The sequence below is a fragment of the Arachis hypogaea genome, chromosome 19, assembly GCF_003086295.3.
Source record: "Arachis hypogaea cultivar Tifrunner chromosome 19, arahy.Tifrunner.gnm2.J5K5, whole genome shotgun sequence".
Classification (NCBI taxonomy): Eukaryota; Viridiplantae; Streptophyta; class Magnoliopsida; order Fabales; family Fabaceae; genus Arachis; species Arachis hypogaea.
In genome coordinates this window covers 150,753,235-150,770,311 of record NC_092054.1, presented here as the reverse complement: position 1 = coordinate 150,770,311, position 17,077 = coordinate 150,753,235, and the positions used below count along the sequence as shown (strand labels likewise).

General features: G+C 35.6%; 1 protein-coding gene across 3 annotated transcripts; it reads left to right on the top strand.

Moving 5' to 3' along the window:
• Positions 1 to 2,640: 2,640 nt before the first annotated feature.
• LOC112775426 (tubby-like F-box protein 8) lies at positions 2,641 to 6,380 on the top strand. Of its 3 annotated transcripts, none has more exons than XM_025819024.3 (5): positions 2,641 to 3,181; positions 4,145 to 4,605; positions 4,724 to 4,811; positions 4,977 to 5,109; positions 5,315 to 6,380. In XM_025819024.3, exons 2-5 carry the CDS (start codon positions 4,258 to 4,260, stop codon positions 6,039 to 6,041), a joined length of 1,296 nt encoding a protein of 431 aa, XP_025674809.1. In that variant the 5' UTR covers positions 2,641 to 3,181; positions 4,145 to 4,257; the 3' UTR covers positions 6,042 to 6,380. The 3 variants fall into 3 exon arrangements, with proteins under 3 accessions (XP_025674809.1, XP_025674810.1, XP_025674811.1); XM_025819025.3 differs by having other exon boundaries at positions 2,723 to 3,412; XM_025819026.3 differs by lacking the exon at positions 2,641 to 3,181 and adding an exon at positions 3,422 to 3,534.
• Positions 6,381 to 17,077: the final 10,697 nt, after the last annotated feature.

The following is a 17,077-nucleotide window of genomic DNA, read 5'->3' as shown; positions in this document are numbered from 1 at the left end:
TTGATGAGCATATCTTTCGACCCAAAGCTCTGTTGTTTGTCTCCAGAATCAATTGGGTTATTGGCTGCACTGCTGCCTCCGTGTTTTGTACCCTGTCTTCCCATGACTCTCAATATGATTGACATGGTGGCATGGTCCGTAATACCAAAAAAAGAGATGTGTCTTCCATTGTTGTGTTTTTTGGCTAATTCTTTTTGGAGTAAACTAAAGCTTCTCCAGTAATTCTGGTGGCTATTTTTTTGTTTCTTTTTATTATGTGTATACTCCATGATATCTCTACTTAGTTTTGGTTATTTGGCTTTTCATGGTTTTGAGTGATGCTTGGTTTGTTCTGGTATTGCTTTTGGTTGGGACTTTTTTTTCTTTCCTATGTCCAGGACTTTCTCCCTCAAGTTTGAGGTGGATGCCTTACTTTTTGGATGACTCTTTTGGACTTGCAGTTTATGGTTATACTTGTAAGTATTGTTATCATGTTTTTCTTGATCTTGCACTTTTACCTTGATTGGATTCTAATTGTGCTCATTTTTATCTGCAATATTTTTTTGCATGCTCTCATTATTGTCATTAAGAGTTTTCTCTGATAAGACTTGGAATTTGGAACCATAAAAATTTTCTTTTTTTACTTTGGCAGAATCTAATTTTACTCCTTCTAGGATTGCGTTTAACCTGTATCCACGGTCCAAAAAGATTTTTATTAATGGTGAGTTTATTATTTTTTCCTTCCTTATTAATAGTAGGATTATTCCCTTCCTCTACTGCTGACTATTGTGCCTCAACCTGTAATCCTTGATTTTGCACCATAATAGTCTCACTCTCATTAGGGGGTTTCCTTTTCTGATGATCCTATTAGGTTACTATTATTTTTGTCTTCTCCTCCGTGTTTCGGCGTCCAGCCACCATCCATGGCTGTTTGAAACACTTGTTTGAGCATTTCTCCCACAAATTCTGAGCAGTTTTTCATCCTATGTCCATATTGCCCACACCTAAAACATACTTGATGGAGCCCTTTGTATTTGAGTTTGAATTCTTTCTCCAGAGCCGTGAAAAAGGGTACAATCTGCTTTCTTAGATCAATTTTCACACATATACGAGTGAATTTTCCTCTAGAATGTATCAATGTAAGTTCATCAATCTTTAGCATTGTTCCTAAGGCTTTTCCTACCTTCCAAAGAAAGTATTTATTGTAGAGTTTCGCTGGAAGGTTTAGAATTCTGACCCAGACAGCTACCTTGTGTATATCTATATCGTGTGGCATGAAGAGGGATTTCCAACCCTATATTAAGAGGTAGTGATCCGTTATCTTTCAAGGTCCTACGAAGAGGGCGTACAAGTAGTCTTGATTAGAAAAATGAATCAAGAAGAAGTTCTCCTCAGGATCCATGACTCGAACCACATCTTTCCTAGCCATTATTTTTTGAGAATTCATCTCTCCATAGCTTAGAGATTGAGGCTTTTACCAAGAGATTTCACTATCAGTGATAGCTTTCATGGCTTGCACCAATCTTCATACTCCTCCAAAGTGACTTCAATGTTTGGTTTGGGATTGAAGGGAGTCTCCAAATCTTTTCTAGCCTCCAAAGAATTTTGATTCGACATGTACTCCTCTACAACCATCTCAGCTATTTCTTTTGGGTCGAGATTATTAAAACCATTGCCAACCACCATATCCCGGTAGGATATCTTTTGGAATGTTTCCTCCACCAATATTCCCTTCTTGAGTCTCTATTGGACTGGAGAGAGGATTGGTTTCTATCTCTACAACGTTATTAATGACATCTCCATTATTTTCTGTATCCGTTCCTGATTTTTTATCCCGTCCATTTTCACCTTCTTATTACTTTTAGCCACCAGATCTTCTTCTTTGGGAGACCTCTTTTCGATATCATTTAGAAAAGTTTCAGAACTCATAGAAAAAAAGTTCTTTTAGTGAATTTAAATAGTTCTACTTCTTAGATTTATACTAACTTCAACACTTAATGATATTAACCTTTGATTTTACTATATAATATATATAATTAATATTAATGATTAAAATTATTAAAAATACTAATATTATTGAAACAATTTAAAATTTTCCTATAATTTTGTTAGACGAGCATAAATTAAAATTTTAACTTTATATTCTTATAAACTATATCAAACTTATATTATTACTGATAAGAAAAGTTAGTTTTGATTTATTAAATTATTTTACGCAATTATCTAATATTTGGATAATTATTCACTTGTAAAAAATTATTATTTTATCTAATATAGCGATACGCAACAAATACATATAGAAAACTCTTTTCCAAATTCCAATATACTACTTTGAAAATTACTGAAAAAGAAGGAATGATAAAAGTAGAAATCACGTGAATTGCAACCGTCAAATACATCCCACCAAGTTTGAGCGTGGTGTCGTCCTCCCACGACCGGTAACGGTTAACCCGCATTCTGTAAATGCACCCTGCACCACTCCGCACGCGATCCCCACCCAACCCATTACGTGTTCTGTGTGAACACACCCACGCACTCACTCACGCTCCAAGTCCCACCCTTTCGAACAGGTCAACCGCCAAGGACATAACCGTCATTTCACCACCCCCGGGAATATGACAAGAAATTGCATTTTATTTTAGTTTAACTCCTAAAGTGGTTGCCTAGTATCATATCACCATCATATATTACATTATTATTACACTCATCGTTATCATCATATTAACAAATGTCATTTAGGCGTTTACTAAACTTAAGAATGATAATTGAAAATAATAGTACTACCTTACAAGGAAAATCTCTTTCTTAGCAATGAGATTTAGTTACCTACTTACCTACATAAATTAGTTACACTAATCTTGTTTCTTCGCAACAAATGTGAGATATGTACAGCTACCTAATATTACTACGAATATTCTATGCAATCATCATCAATATCATAGTGTGTATCCGTTTTCCATTAGTATAAATAAATAAAATAATATTAATTAAATTAAGTAACATAGTGTGTCAGTTTCTGGGTTGGATTTAATGAAAGCATAGTCCGTGTCTCCTCCGGAGTCAGCCTTCTTTGTTTGTCACATTTTAGAGAGAGATTGAGAGAGAGAGAGAGAGAGAGTGTGTGTGTAAATTGTGATTTGTTGAATAGGATCTAAAGCGTGTTATCTGAGATTAGAAGAAGACTTTTTATGCAAATTTGATGGTTAGCTTCTACTTCTTCACCCTTCTTAATCTGACTGAATCTCCCTTCAACTATCTGATTCTGTTTTTCTCTCTATCTGTTTATAATGTGATTGTGATTTGGGAAACTTCCGGACACTGTTTTTTATTTATATTTTTTTATTTTTATTGAGGTTTTCTCTTCTGGGTTCTCTTTTAACTTCCGGAAGTTTCCATTCCTGCTTGACCTTTGGTTATATCATTCTCATGCTGGGTAAATTATTGTGTATTTTCATTTTCTTTTAATCATATGTATCATTTAAAAGAAGATTTTAGAATAAAATGAAATAAAAAAAAAAAAGAGAAAATTTATGTTTTATGGTTTGTAGTGATGAGGTATGACCTGTTTTGAGCTTTGTGGATCTAATGTGTTTTTATGATTTCAGCATCTAATTTATAGTTGAAGTTTGGTGTTTAAGTGTTGTTTTGTATATATCAATTGCACCTTTATGTCTTAGATTATTCTCTGCTTGTGTGCTCGTGTGATAGACATTTCATTTGATTCCTCACCTTGTAACTTCAAAAGCTAAGAGAGAGATAGATGATTAACTGAAATTTGAGCAATTAGATTCGCTTCTACATTCACATATACAAAAATAGAGGTGTTTGCCACTTTTTCTGTTTGTCCTTGTGGTGGAAAGGGTGTGATTGTGATGCTAATTCTAATGCTTTGATAGAACTTTTATTTGGATTTGGTTGCTCTTATGAGAAGCTAGATTTAGGAGGTTGAAGGTGTTATTCAAAAACCCTTAAATTGTTTCTGACAAAAGTCTGGAATTTCAGGCTGCTTTAGCTTTTAGGTTCATGTGGTGCTTTCTTTTTATATATATGAGAATCTTCTTCTTTTCCCCTTTGTGCTTTACCCTATATGTCTTCCTTCTCTTTTATTTCTTGATCATTAAGTATTGAAGATGGAATTTAAATTAAAGTTTGGTTTAATTTGCAGCTCCTCTTCAAACACTGCTAAGACTTGTGACATCTGCCAAGTAACTAGAGTGGAATTTCAAAGGGGATTTTATGACACATTAGATTCTTGGGGCTGTCACTCTATTTGAACAGATGTCCTTCCGTAGTATAGTTCGCGATGTAAGGGATGGATTTGGAAGCTTATCAAGGCGGAGTTTTGACTTGAGGCTTTCTGGCCATCACAGGGGCAAGTCTCGTAGCTCTGTCCACGAGTTGCATGATCAGCCTCCGGTTATACAGAACAGCCGGTGGGCTAGTCTTCCACCTGAGCTTCTTCGCGATGTTATTAAGAGGTTGGAAGCTAGTGAGAGTACCTGGCCTGGTCGTAAGCATGTGGTTGCGTGCGCAGCTGTGTGCAAAACCTGGAGAGAAATGTGCAAAGAAATTGTGAGCAGTCCTGAATACTGTGGGAAGATTACTTTCCCTGTTTCCCTGAAACAGGTATGATATTATTGTTCTTGTATCTTAGTTCTTAAAACTATTTTTGAATAATTCGCATGATGTAAGAGAAAAGATATGATTGTTTGAATATAAGATTCCCAATGTTTACGTTTTACAGCCTGGGCATAGGGATGGACCCATCCAGTGTTTCATCAAGAGAGACAAGTCTAAGCTGACATACCATCTCTTCCTTTGCCTTAGTCCTGGTACACTACTTGTTTCTGCTTTAACAATTGTTATTGATTAGAGAGTTTTGTTTCAATTGTTTCCTTAATTGGAATTTTATAATATGCAATTAGCAAATAGCAATTCTCGCCCTGGATGTTGTTGTTTCCGGAACTTGTTCTGAATTCATAGCTGTTCTCTTGCAGCTTTGCTTGTTGAAAATGGGAAGTTTCTTCTTGCTGCAAAACGAACCAGAAGGACAACTTGCACAGAGTATATTATATCAATGGATGCAGATAACGTATCAAGATCTAGTAGCACTTACATTGGAAAACTGAGGTGCGATATTTCCTCCCTGGTACACTAGTTTTTTTTGTGTATGACATTCACTTAGTACTACTTACTAGTCATGGTATTTGAAATTATCCAAGAATAAGTGTAGAAATCTGTGGAAAGGAAATAGTAGCCTTAGCCTCATTTTGCAAAGTGCTAGTTAAGTGTTGGAGAATATATATGTACTTGTATTAATTGCCACTTGTTTCAGGTCAAATTTTCTTGGCACCAAATTTATAATTTATGATACACAGCCTCCCTATAACAACGCACAGCTGTCTCCACCGGGCCGGAGCCGCAGGTTTTATTCGAAAAAGGTCTCTCCGAAGCTCCCTAATGGCAGCTACAACATCGCCCAGGTCAACTACGAGTTGAATGTCCTTGGTACTAGGGGCCCAAGAAGGATGCATTGCACCATGTATTCAATCCCCGCATCATGCCTTGAGCCCGGCGGCTCGGTTCCAGGTCAGCCAGAGCTCCTTCCCCCCTCCCTTGAGGATTCTTTCCGGAGTATCTCCTTCTCAAAGTCGATAGGCCATTCAACTGAATTTAGCAGCTCCAGGTTCTCTGACATAATGGGCGCGGGCAATGAGGACGTGGAGGGAAAGGAGAGACCACTAGTCCTTAAGAACAAGCCTCCACGGTGGCATGAACAGCTGCAGTGTTGGTGCCTCAACTTCAGGGGAAGGGTGACCGTCGCCTCGGTCAAGAATTTCCAGCTGATTGCTGCAAATTCACAACCTGCTGCTCCTCCTCCTCCTGCAGGAACAGGACCACCAACATCTCAGCCGTCGCAGTCTGACCCTGACAAGATCATTCTTCAGTTTGGCAAGGTCGGCAAGGATATGTTCACAATGGACTACCGGTACCCTCTATCAGCATTTCAGGCATTTGCCATATGCTTGACTAGCTTTGATACAAAACTGGCTTGTGAATAGTACAGAGATTATATTATTATATTGTGAAAAAGAAAAAGAAAAACAAAACAGAATTCAATCTCCATTTCAAGTATTTCATAGGATAGTGTACTTCCCTTTTGAGTCATTTAAGATTTTACCCCTCATAATAGTCAAAACTGTAAAGTTTAAACAATGTGTGTCTAAATGTCTCATTCCATTCTCTTCTTCATTGCTATCTTTTGCTATTTCGTCTTTTCTCCTTTTGATCTTCCTATGTTAGTATGCCTTAAAGTTTAAGCTGTTTCTGTCAAACTTTGTTAATGCAGATTTGCATTCTATGTTTCAGATGCAATGAAAAATATAGCAGCATTCAATTTCCCTGATTGGCTCATTGTATGGGATTTTTAATTATTTTGCGAGACTTTGAAAGATGATTATGTAATGCATCATGTTAAATGCTGAAAATGGACCTATATATATGCTTATTGCTTTACCATGAATTGATAAGGGACTTGAATAGTTTGATTAGGGCAACTCTATCTGAAGTTATAGACTCAACAAAATCAAGGCAATTATTTTGTTGCATCTTTTAAAGAGTTGTTGGACAAAGTGGAAGCTTTCTTCTTCTCTTGGTCCTTTATTTACTTTATTTCTGTGTCTTTTTTTTAGATTGTTCAGAACACATTTGACCCATAAAGAGGAGAAGAGACTAAAATATCCTCTAGTTAGATAAATGTTCTTCTTCAGCATTGCCATTAAGAAACGAATAACTTTCCACAGAATATTTATAACAGATTCTTAACAAAAAACAAACATGCAAAATAAAAACAGAAAATAGAACAACCACCACCTTATAACAATTACATTCAAAGCCAACCCATGCCTCTGCTGTGATTATGGAGATTTAATATCCCTCTTTCATGGTATCTTGTATTCTCATGCCATATTTCCTTGTACTCAGTTCACCAATATGCTCTTATTAACCGAAGCCAAATGCTATCCAAGTTCCTCACCTTGAACTCATTAACCCTCCCAACATTAAAGCCTTGGATTACTTCATAACATGCACACTTCTTCACCTAAAAATTCCACTGCAGCCATTGATCTTCTTTAGTAGTAGTCACTCTATCCCATAGCTTTCTTCGGTTCTTCCTTTAAAACTCACTGCTGGCCAAGAATTGAACATCAATGTTTTGTACCATTTGTTTCTAATAATTATCCATAGCTCCTAGTTACTTTCTACTTTGCCATGCTTCCAATCTACTAAATTCTTATTATCAACGATCACCATATCTTCCTCTTCCTTGACTCCAACTTCCTCAACTAAAAACTGCAGTGAGTTGCCAAGCTTGCAATAAATGCGTCTGCACTGGATTTTTCTTTATCACACGCCCCATAAGACATTATCTCACCTTGTGAATTTTCAAGATATCCACTCACCATAAAATAATTACCATCAGACACATAATCAAAACATACCCACCGAAACCACTCACCCTCAATTCTAGTTGCCGTCTTAGAAATTTTCCTCTCTCTATTAGGGCTGACAATGGGTAGGGTAGGGTAGGGTTTGGACCCTACCCTAACTCTACCCGCGGATTGAAAATTCTATTAAAACTCTACCCTACCCTACCCGCGGGTTGAGAATCTCTCAACCCTAACCCTACCTGCACCCTAAAGTTCTAAACCATACCCTACCTTACCCTACCCGCAGAAATATCAAATTTTTTCAAATTTAATATAAAATTCAATCATTTCAAATTTTATACATATTAATAACATAAAAAATAACAAACTAATGCTCTAAATTACTAAATTAACTAACTAGTTTAGTGGTTGTTCACTTATTGTAAGTCATTACATAAGAGAGGTTGTGGGTTTAACTCTCACTTCCTTCACTATAGACCTAATTTTTATAAAATATGTGTTATATTTGAGGTGCGGATAGGGTAGGGTAGGGTATACCCTAAACCCGTACCCTACCCTACCCTACCCGCAGGCATACCCGGACCGTATCCTACCCTACCCGCAGTGGGTAGGGTACCCTACCCGAACGGGTTGGACCGGATTGGGTACCCGCGAGTAGGGTATGAATTGCCAGCCCTACTCTCTACTTTTCTTTTTCACCACACAGCCACACACCATTGGTTAATAAGGGCTTTAATGTGCTCCCAACTATTAGTAACCTCAGGCACTTTATTTTCAAAAACTTTTTAACTTATAATTCCAAATAGCTCACACAACAACAAAGAAAACCATGCCCCATTTATTCTTAGACCACTTCCTAACATCCTATTGCATCCATCGCTCAAACCAATCTTTAATATTATCTACACCCGTCCAATGTATGCCCCAACATAAGGACAATCCTCACAATTTAGTTGAGAAACGACAATGCGAAAAAGGTGGTTTACAGTTTTACACTCCAAATCACAAAGAAAGCACCTTGCCTCATCTTAATTATTATTCCTTTCCTTAATAGTTTTTCCTTAGTGTTAAGACATCCGCAAACCATGCCAACATTTCAAATCTAAGTGGGAGTACACCTTTTCAAATGTCATCAAATATGTATTTCATAATTAAGATTTCATACATACTGAGCAGCATCATAAAATGACTTTATATTCACCATTAACGAAAGGGTAACGTTAGTTAATCAATAACTTATCTAATCAACATGAACAACTGAGCAGCATCATAAAATGACTTTATATTCACCATTAACAAAAGGGTAACGTTAGTTAATCAATAACTTATCTAATCAACATGAACAACAGTCCTTGAAAGTGGCCCATTTCAAGTAAAAAACACTGCACCTTCATTTTGTCTCCAAATTCCAATTTTTACAAATCCTAATCATCTACCCCTTTTTGACCTATCAGTCAAAACCGTTTCCCTGCCCACAAAATTGAACGTGCACCGCTCCTCCATCAAAGTGAATAGCCTTTCCAACCAAAGCTCTTCCGGCAAAGTGCACAGCGCTCCTCCAGATTCCAACCGTCCAACCTCTCCACTGCTGCCGTCATTCGTGGAGCCTCTCCGTCATGCAGCAATTGAGCGGCCTCTATGTCATCCCCGCACCGGCGACGTCGCCCATCACCGCCAGCGCCACCAGCGTCCCTCTTCGCCGCAAGGTACGTCCGCGTTCCCCACGCCACCCGCACCCCCGCTGAAGGCCGGCACCTGCTGCCGTTCCGTTTCCCTGTTCTCCGTCTTCCCAGGTCAGTGAAACGCTATCTGTGTTGTTACTGAGTAGATGTTCACAAAATTCTTTAGTTGATGTTTTTTTTTGAACCACTGGGCTGTTTGTGTTCATTGCTAAGTCTGTTTGACTTTTTTAAGTTTGAATAAACATGTTTCAATTTCAGTTTATGTGGGTTTGAATTTCAGTTTGTACACGGGAGTTTGTAAACGGGAGTTTGCATAAAATTGATTTTGTAAACTTGATTTTGATGAAAAATAAGTTTATATTAAAGTGATTTATGTTTGGTAATCTTTATATCAAAATAGATTATAGTAAAGTAAATATTGTTTGAATTATACTACTCAAAATTATTTTTAGATAAAAAATTACTAAATAGACATCAACTTAAATAAATTTTTTATATTATTTTATTATTTTAATTTAAATATTTAAATAGATATTATTAATTAATTTTATAATAAAATTAATATTTACTTACTAAAATAAAAATAATATATAAAAATTGACAAAATATATTTTTATATCAAAAACAAAAATAATATATGAAAAATATATCAAAATATATTTTATTATATTATATTATTTATAAATTTTTAGTATTTTCGGTATTTTTTTATTTAATATTATTTTAAACTATAAATTTTAATTATTTATAATTTTATTCTTAGTTATAATTAATATTTTATTTATTTTATTCTTTTTAATGGGATTAATAATTTATATTATAACAAAATTATAATAATAAATTAATATACAAAAATTATATTTATAAATTTTAACAGTCAAACAAAAAATAAATTTTTTTTATACAAACTCAAAAGTAAAAATTTAATAAAAATATAATTATATATTTAAAATATTTGAATACTAAAGAGATTACAAGCAAGGAAATAAAGGATAGAATTGATAAAAAAAATAAATTTAATGCTAACGTCATTTTCTAAACGCAGAAGTTACAATTTCTAGCTTCTTATAAACGGACGTTAAGAGGCAAAATCACTTATGGGTTTAGAGTTTCAAAAAGTTGTCAAACATAAAAGATGGGACGTTCAAAGCACTCAAACGAGCTTATCTCTTCTCCAACGTAAACTCCAAACACACCTTATATTGTTAAATAGCCTATTTTTTAATATTTTGTAATGATTGACTGAATTTGGATATGTGCTGTCCCCGGAAATTAGGAAATTACGGATATTCATAAAAGGTTTCAAGCACATTTTTTTATGAATTTATTTTATTGAAGTATGAGTTATTTATGCAATGTAAAAGGGATGGTTACTTCACTATGTGAATGGATGTTTGAAATGCTTACAAAGAATGTGAAATTTGTTTCATTCTTGGGACCTAATTTCTGGTTTCAAGTTAGGTAACAAACCTTTTGTGTCACATGTGAAAACTCATTCAATTTGACCGTGGAGTATGTTTGATTTTTTATAAATATTGTTTAAGTCATTTGATATGTTTACTTTTTAAATAATCTGCAAGTCAAATTCTAATGTTACAAAACCTTTCTGTATATAAAGTTTTTGAACTGGATTGGAGTTATTTGTTACATTTTTTAATCACAGTTAATAGTAATATACATTTTTTACACATGATTACTATCTTATTTTGTTACTTGTTTGATAATGTTCTATTTTAAATAAGATATATTAAGATCAAATGATCATTATGAACACAAAATTAATTAAAATTAATTCATGATAAAATAAATATTAATTATTTAACTTTTTTACTCAAAATATATGGCAAGAAATTCTCAAAGGGCATTTTTTTATTTTATTTTAGGAATGAGAATGGGTTTGATTTGATTAACAATATTTCAACAGTCTAAATTTTATGTACTTGTATTTCATTTGATTTAATTTGAGATGATATTTGTTAGAGATGTTTGGTTTCGTAAGAAACTTTGATGAAAATCTGAGATGAACTTTTGTGTTGAAGTAACTGGTGACATATTGTTGTTATGAAAACTGTGGAAGACAAGTTATAATGGCGGGAAAATTTTTGGGTCTATGATTCTGGAATTCGGTAGATATTATTCGCTTGTGTTTTTAATCACAAATAAAGCTGTAATATGCTGGTAATATACGTCTTTATTATCGTGTACTCATTTTAGTGCCATGTGAAGCTCTTGGGGTGGTCGGTTAGGATTCTAATTCTATTCAAATGATAACGTGTAGTAAATGGCAAGACTAATTATTTATTAGTTCGTTACAGGCACGAACCTGTTTTGAGATTGATTTACTGAGTACCATTCAAATGGGGAAAAAGGTAATCTGCGTGTCATCGTTAAGCAGTCTTTATTCTAGTTGCTTATAACTTGTATTCTTTTTGTCAATAGAAATTAGTAGAAACGCGCTGTTCTCCATGCTATATCAACGAGATGATCACCCACCTGAAAAACATTAATGCCGTCGCGAAGCTATCGGAGATCAATGCAATTGGGTTTGGATTTGTGAGGAGGATTCTAAAATGGGCAGTGAAGCAGAGTATAATGTTACAACTAGCAAATGCATACGATGTGGACACAAATACACTTATAGTAGATGCTGAAAACATCCGCGTCAATGATGAGTTGATAGAGAGGGCGTTAGGGATACGCGACGGTGGTAAGCTATTGATGTTTCCTTGTTACTATTTGTCATAAATAGCTTGGTTAGTTTCCTTTTTCTTTGCGTAACAATTATTGTCCGCACTTTGCTGAATCCAAAATTGTAAGTGTTGCCATACCCGAACTAAAAAAGAAGAATCATGTCCATCTGGCCATCAAAGAACAGTTTAAGAAAAAAACAACCACCCAGTTGCACGATTTTGTATATGACTGTCCCATGGACACCGAAGCGGAACGGGCTAATTTTAGAAAGCACTTCATTCTGGTGGTCCTGAACATGTTCCTATGCCCAACGAGTTAACAAACCATTTTTCTGTGGCACATACCTCTTATTCTCGATGTTGCCGACACCAGCAGATTCAATTGGGCACATAAAACATTCAAGTGGTTGGGGCTAGTAATAGAAAAATTCAAAACTAAGAAGCATGAAACTTGTTGTGGTTGCATTCTTGCCCTGATGATATATTTTAATGTTTACTTGCTTATTTTACCTACTTGATTTTATGTTGCACCATATAACCTTTTAATCTTGCCTTCCAGCTGTTATATTTTCAGCGATTGCAACATGGTCCACTCAATCGCTGTCGAGAACCAGAGTCATGAGTAACTGCATGGACTGCTGCAGAACTTGAAAAGCAAGCCGCTAATGTGCTTGCTGAGATACTAACCCACCCGGATAATTTATTCGTTGTTATATGCTAATCCACTTAACCATTGAGTGATTTTTAAAAAAAAAAGGAATAATGTTCCGCAGGGGTAATTTAAATTATTACTTTCTAAACACATTTAACATTTCCCTAATAGGGTCGCATCGGAGATAGGAAAAAAGTGAGCGAGGAATCAACATCTAGAGAACAAAGACGAAAGAGGGAATGCAAGACTAGAGCGATGCACAAGGTAATGTGTTTGTTGAAATTTATTTTAATTATAGCATTGAAGTAATAAGTTGTTAGATTATATGCCTATTTGAATTGTTCGTTTGCAATTGCAAACTGGAATACCCCCTATTCTAGTTTGCATTCCATGCAATTGCAAACGAACAATTCAAATATGCATATAATCTAACAACTTATTACTTCAATGCTATAATTAAAATAAATTCCAACAAACACATTACCTTGTGCGCTGCTCTAGTCTTGCATTCCCTCTTTTGGCTTTGTTTTCTAGATGTTAATTCCTCGCTCACTTTTTTCCTATCTCCAATGTGACCCTATTTGGGAAAGGTCAATTGTATTTAGAAAGTAATCATTTAAATTAACCTGGCGGAACATTATTCCTTTTTTTTTAAAAATCACTCGATGGTTAAGTGGATTAGCATATAATAACGAATAAATTATCCGGGTTAGTACCTCAGCAAGCACATTAGCAGCTTGCTTTTCAAGTTCTACAGCAGTCCATGCAGTTACCCATGGCTCTGGTTCTCGACAATGATCGAGTGGACCATGCTGCAATCGCTGAAAGTATAATAGCGGGAAGGCAAGATTGAAAGGTTATGTGATACAACATAAAACCAAGTAGTTAAAATAAGCAAGTAAACATTAAAATATACCATCAGGGCAAAAATGCAGCAACCACAAGTTTCATGCTTCTTAGTTTTGAATTTTTCTATTGCTAGCCACAACCACTTGAATGTCTTATGTGCCCAATTGAATCGGCTGGGGTCGGCGACATCGAGAATAGGAGGTATGTGCCACAGAAAAATGGTTTGTTGACTCGTTGGGCATAGGAACATCTTCAGTACCACCAGGATGAAGTGCCTTCTAAAATTAGCCCGTTCCGCTTCGGTGTCCATAAGACAGTCATATATAAAGTCGTGCAATTGGGTGGTTGTTTTTTTTTCTTAAACTGTTCTTTGATGGCCAGATGGACATGATTCTTCTTTTTTAGTTCGGGTATGGCAACACCTACAATTTTGGATTCAGCAAAGTGTGGACAATAATTGTTATGCAAAGAAAAAGGAAACTAACCAAGCTATTTATGACAAATAGTAACAAGGAAATATCAATAGCTTACCACCGTCGCATATCCATAACGCCCTCCCTATCAACTCAGCATTCACGCGGATGTTTTCAGCATCCACTATAAGTGTATTTGTGTCCACATCGTATGCCTTCGCTAGTTGTAACATTATACTCTGCTTCACTGCCTATTTTGGAATCCTCTTCATGAATCTGAACCCAATTGCGTCGATCTCCGATAGCTTTGCGACGGCATTAATGTTTTCTAGGTGGGTGATCATCCCGTTGATATAACATGGAGAACAACGCGTCTTTACTAATTTCTATTGACAAAAAGAATACAAGTTATAAGCAACTAGAATAAAGACTGCTTAACGACGACACACAGATTACCTTTTTCCCATCTGAATGGTACTCAGCAAATCAATCTCAAAACAGGTTCGTGCCTGTAACTAACCAATAAATAATTAATCTTGCCACTTACTACACGTTATCATTTGAATAGAATTAGAAACCTAACCGATCGCCCCAAGAGCTCCACACACAGAGCATCATGGAACTAAAATGAGTACACGGTAATGAAGACGTGTATTACCAGCATACTACAGTTTTATTTGTGATTAAAAACATAAGCGAATAATACCTACCAACCATAGACCCAAAAATTTCTCCGCCAGTATAACTTGTCTTCCACAGTTTTCATAACCACAACAATATGTCACCAGTTACTTCAACACAAAAGTCCATCTCAGATTTCCATCAAAGTTTCTTACGAAACCAAACATCCCTAACAAATATCATCTCAAATTAAATCAAATGAAATACAAATACATAAAATTTAGACTGCTGAAATATTGTTAATCAAATCAAACCCATTCTCATTCCTAAAATAAAATTAAAAAATGTCCTTTGAGAATTTCTTGCAATATATTTTGAGTAAAAAAAGTTAAATAATTAATATTTATTTTATCATGTATTAATATTAATTAATTTTGTATTCAGAATAATCATCTGATCTTAATATATCTTATTCAAAATAGAACATCCATGGTCAAGTAAGTAACAAAATAAGATAGTAATCATGTGTAGAAAATGTATATTACTTTTAAGTGTGATTAAAAAATGTAACAAAAACTTTATATACAGAAAGGTTTTGTAACATTAGAATTTGGCTTACAGATTATTTAGAAAGTAAACATATCAAACGACTTAAACAATATTTATAAAAAAATCAAACATACTCCACGGTCAAACTGAATGAGTTTTCACATGTGACACAAAAGGTTTGTTAGAAATTAGGTCTCAAGAATGAAACAAATTTCACATTCTTTGTAAGAATTTCAAACATCCATTCACATCATGAAGTAACCATCCCTTTTAAATTGCATAAACAACTTATACTTCAATAAAAAAAATTCATAAAAAAACGTGCTTGAAACCAATTCGTGGCTTCCTAATACCCGGAGACAGAACATATCCGAATTTAGTCAACCATTAAAAAATAAAATATAAGACGACAAAAATAGGCTATTCAACTACATTAACATGTCAGTATGTTTATTCAAACTTATAGAAGTCAAATAGACTTAGCAATGAACACAAGCAGCCCAATGGTGCGGATTTTACTATCCAAAAACTAACCGACAAGTGCACCGGGTCGTACCAAGTAGTACTTGATGAGCGGATATTTTATACGCTTTTTGGGGTTAATTTCATATAGTTTTTAGTATATTCTAGTTAGTTTTTAGTTTATTTCCATTAGTTTTTAGGAAAAATTCATATTTCTGGACTTTACTATGAGTTGTATATTTTTCTGTAATTTCAGGTATTTTTCTGGCTGAAATTGAGGGAGCTGAGCAAAAATCTGATTCAGGCTGAAAAAAGACTGCTGATGCTGTTGGATTCTGACCTCCCTGCACTCAAAGTGGATTTTCTGGAGCTACAGAACTCAAAATGGTGCGCTTCCAATTGCGTTGGAAAGAAGACATCCAGGGCTTTCCAGCAATATATAATAGTCCATACTTTACTGAAGGATAGATGACGTAAACTGGCGTTCAACGCCAGTTCTCTGCCTAATTCTGGCGTCCAGCGCCAGAAAAGGATTAAAAGTTGGAGTTCAACGCCAGAAATGGATCCAAACCTGGCGTTGAACGCCCAAAACAGCCTTATGCACGTGAATTATTTAAGTCTTAGCCCCAGCACACACCAAGTGGGCCCCAGAAGTGGATCTCTGCACCATCTGTCATAGTCTACTCACTTTTTGTAAACCTAGGCTACTAGTTTAGTATTTAAACAATTTTTAGAAACTTATTTTGCATCTCATGACATTTTAGATCTGAACTTTGTACTCTTTGACGGCATGAGTCTCTAAACTCCATTGTTGGGGGTGAGGAGCTCTGCTGTGTCTCGATGAATTAATGCAAGTATTTCTGTTTTCCATTCAAACATGCGTGTTCCTATCTAAGATATCCATTCGCGCCTAACTATGGAGAAGGTGATGATCAGTGACACTCATCACCTTCCTCAATCCATGAACGTGTGTCTGACAATCACCTCCGTTCTACATCAGATTGAATGAATATCTCTTAGATTCCTTAATCAGAATCTCCGTGGTATAAGCTAGATTGATGGCGGCATTCATGAGAATCCGGAAAGTCTAAACCTTGTCTGTGGTATTCCGAGTAGGATTCTGGGATTGGATGACTGTGACGAACTTCAAACTCGCGAGTGCTGGGCGTAGTGACAGACGCAAAAGGATAGTAAATCCTATTCCGGTACAACTGAGAACCTGCAGATGATTAGCCGTGCGGTGACAGCGCACCTGGACCCTTTTCACTGGAAGGATGGATGGTAGCCATTGACAACGGTGATCCACCTACACACAACTTGCCATAGAAGGATGTGCGTGCGTGAATCAGAAGACAGAGGAAAGCAGAGATTCAGAAGACAAAGCATCTCCAAAACTCCAACATATTCTCCATTACTGCATAACAAGTAACCTTTAACCCATACTCTCTTATTTATTCGCAATTCAACTGATAAATAAAATTGACTTCCTGACTAAGAATTGTAAGATAACCATAGATTGCTTCAAACCAACAATCTCCGTGGGATTCGACCCTTACTCACGTAAGGTATTACTTGGACGACCCAGTGCACTTGCTGGTTAGTGGTACGAGTTGCGAAAAGTGTGATTCACAATTCGTGCACCAAGTTTTTGGCGCCGTTGCCGGAGATTGTTTGAGTTTGGACAACTGACGGCTTATTTTGTTGCTTAGATTAGGAAAAAAATTTCTTT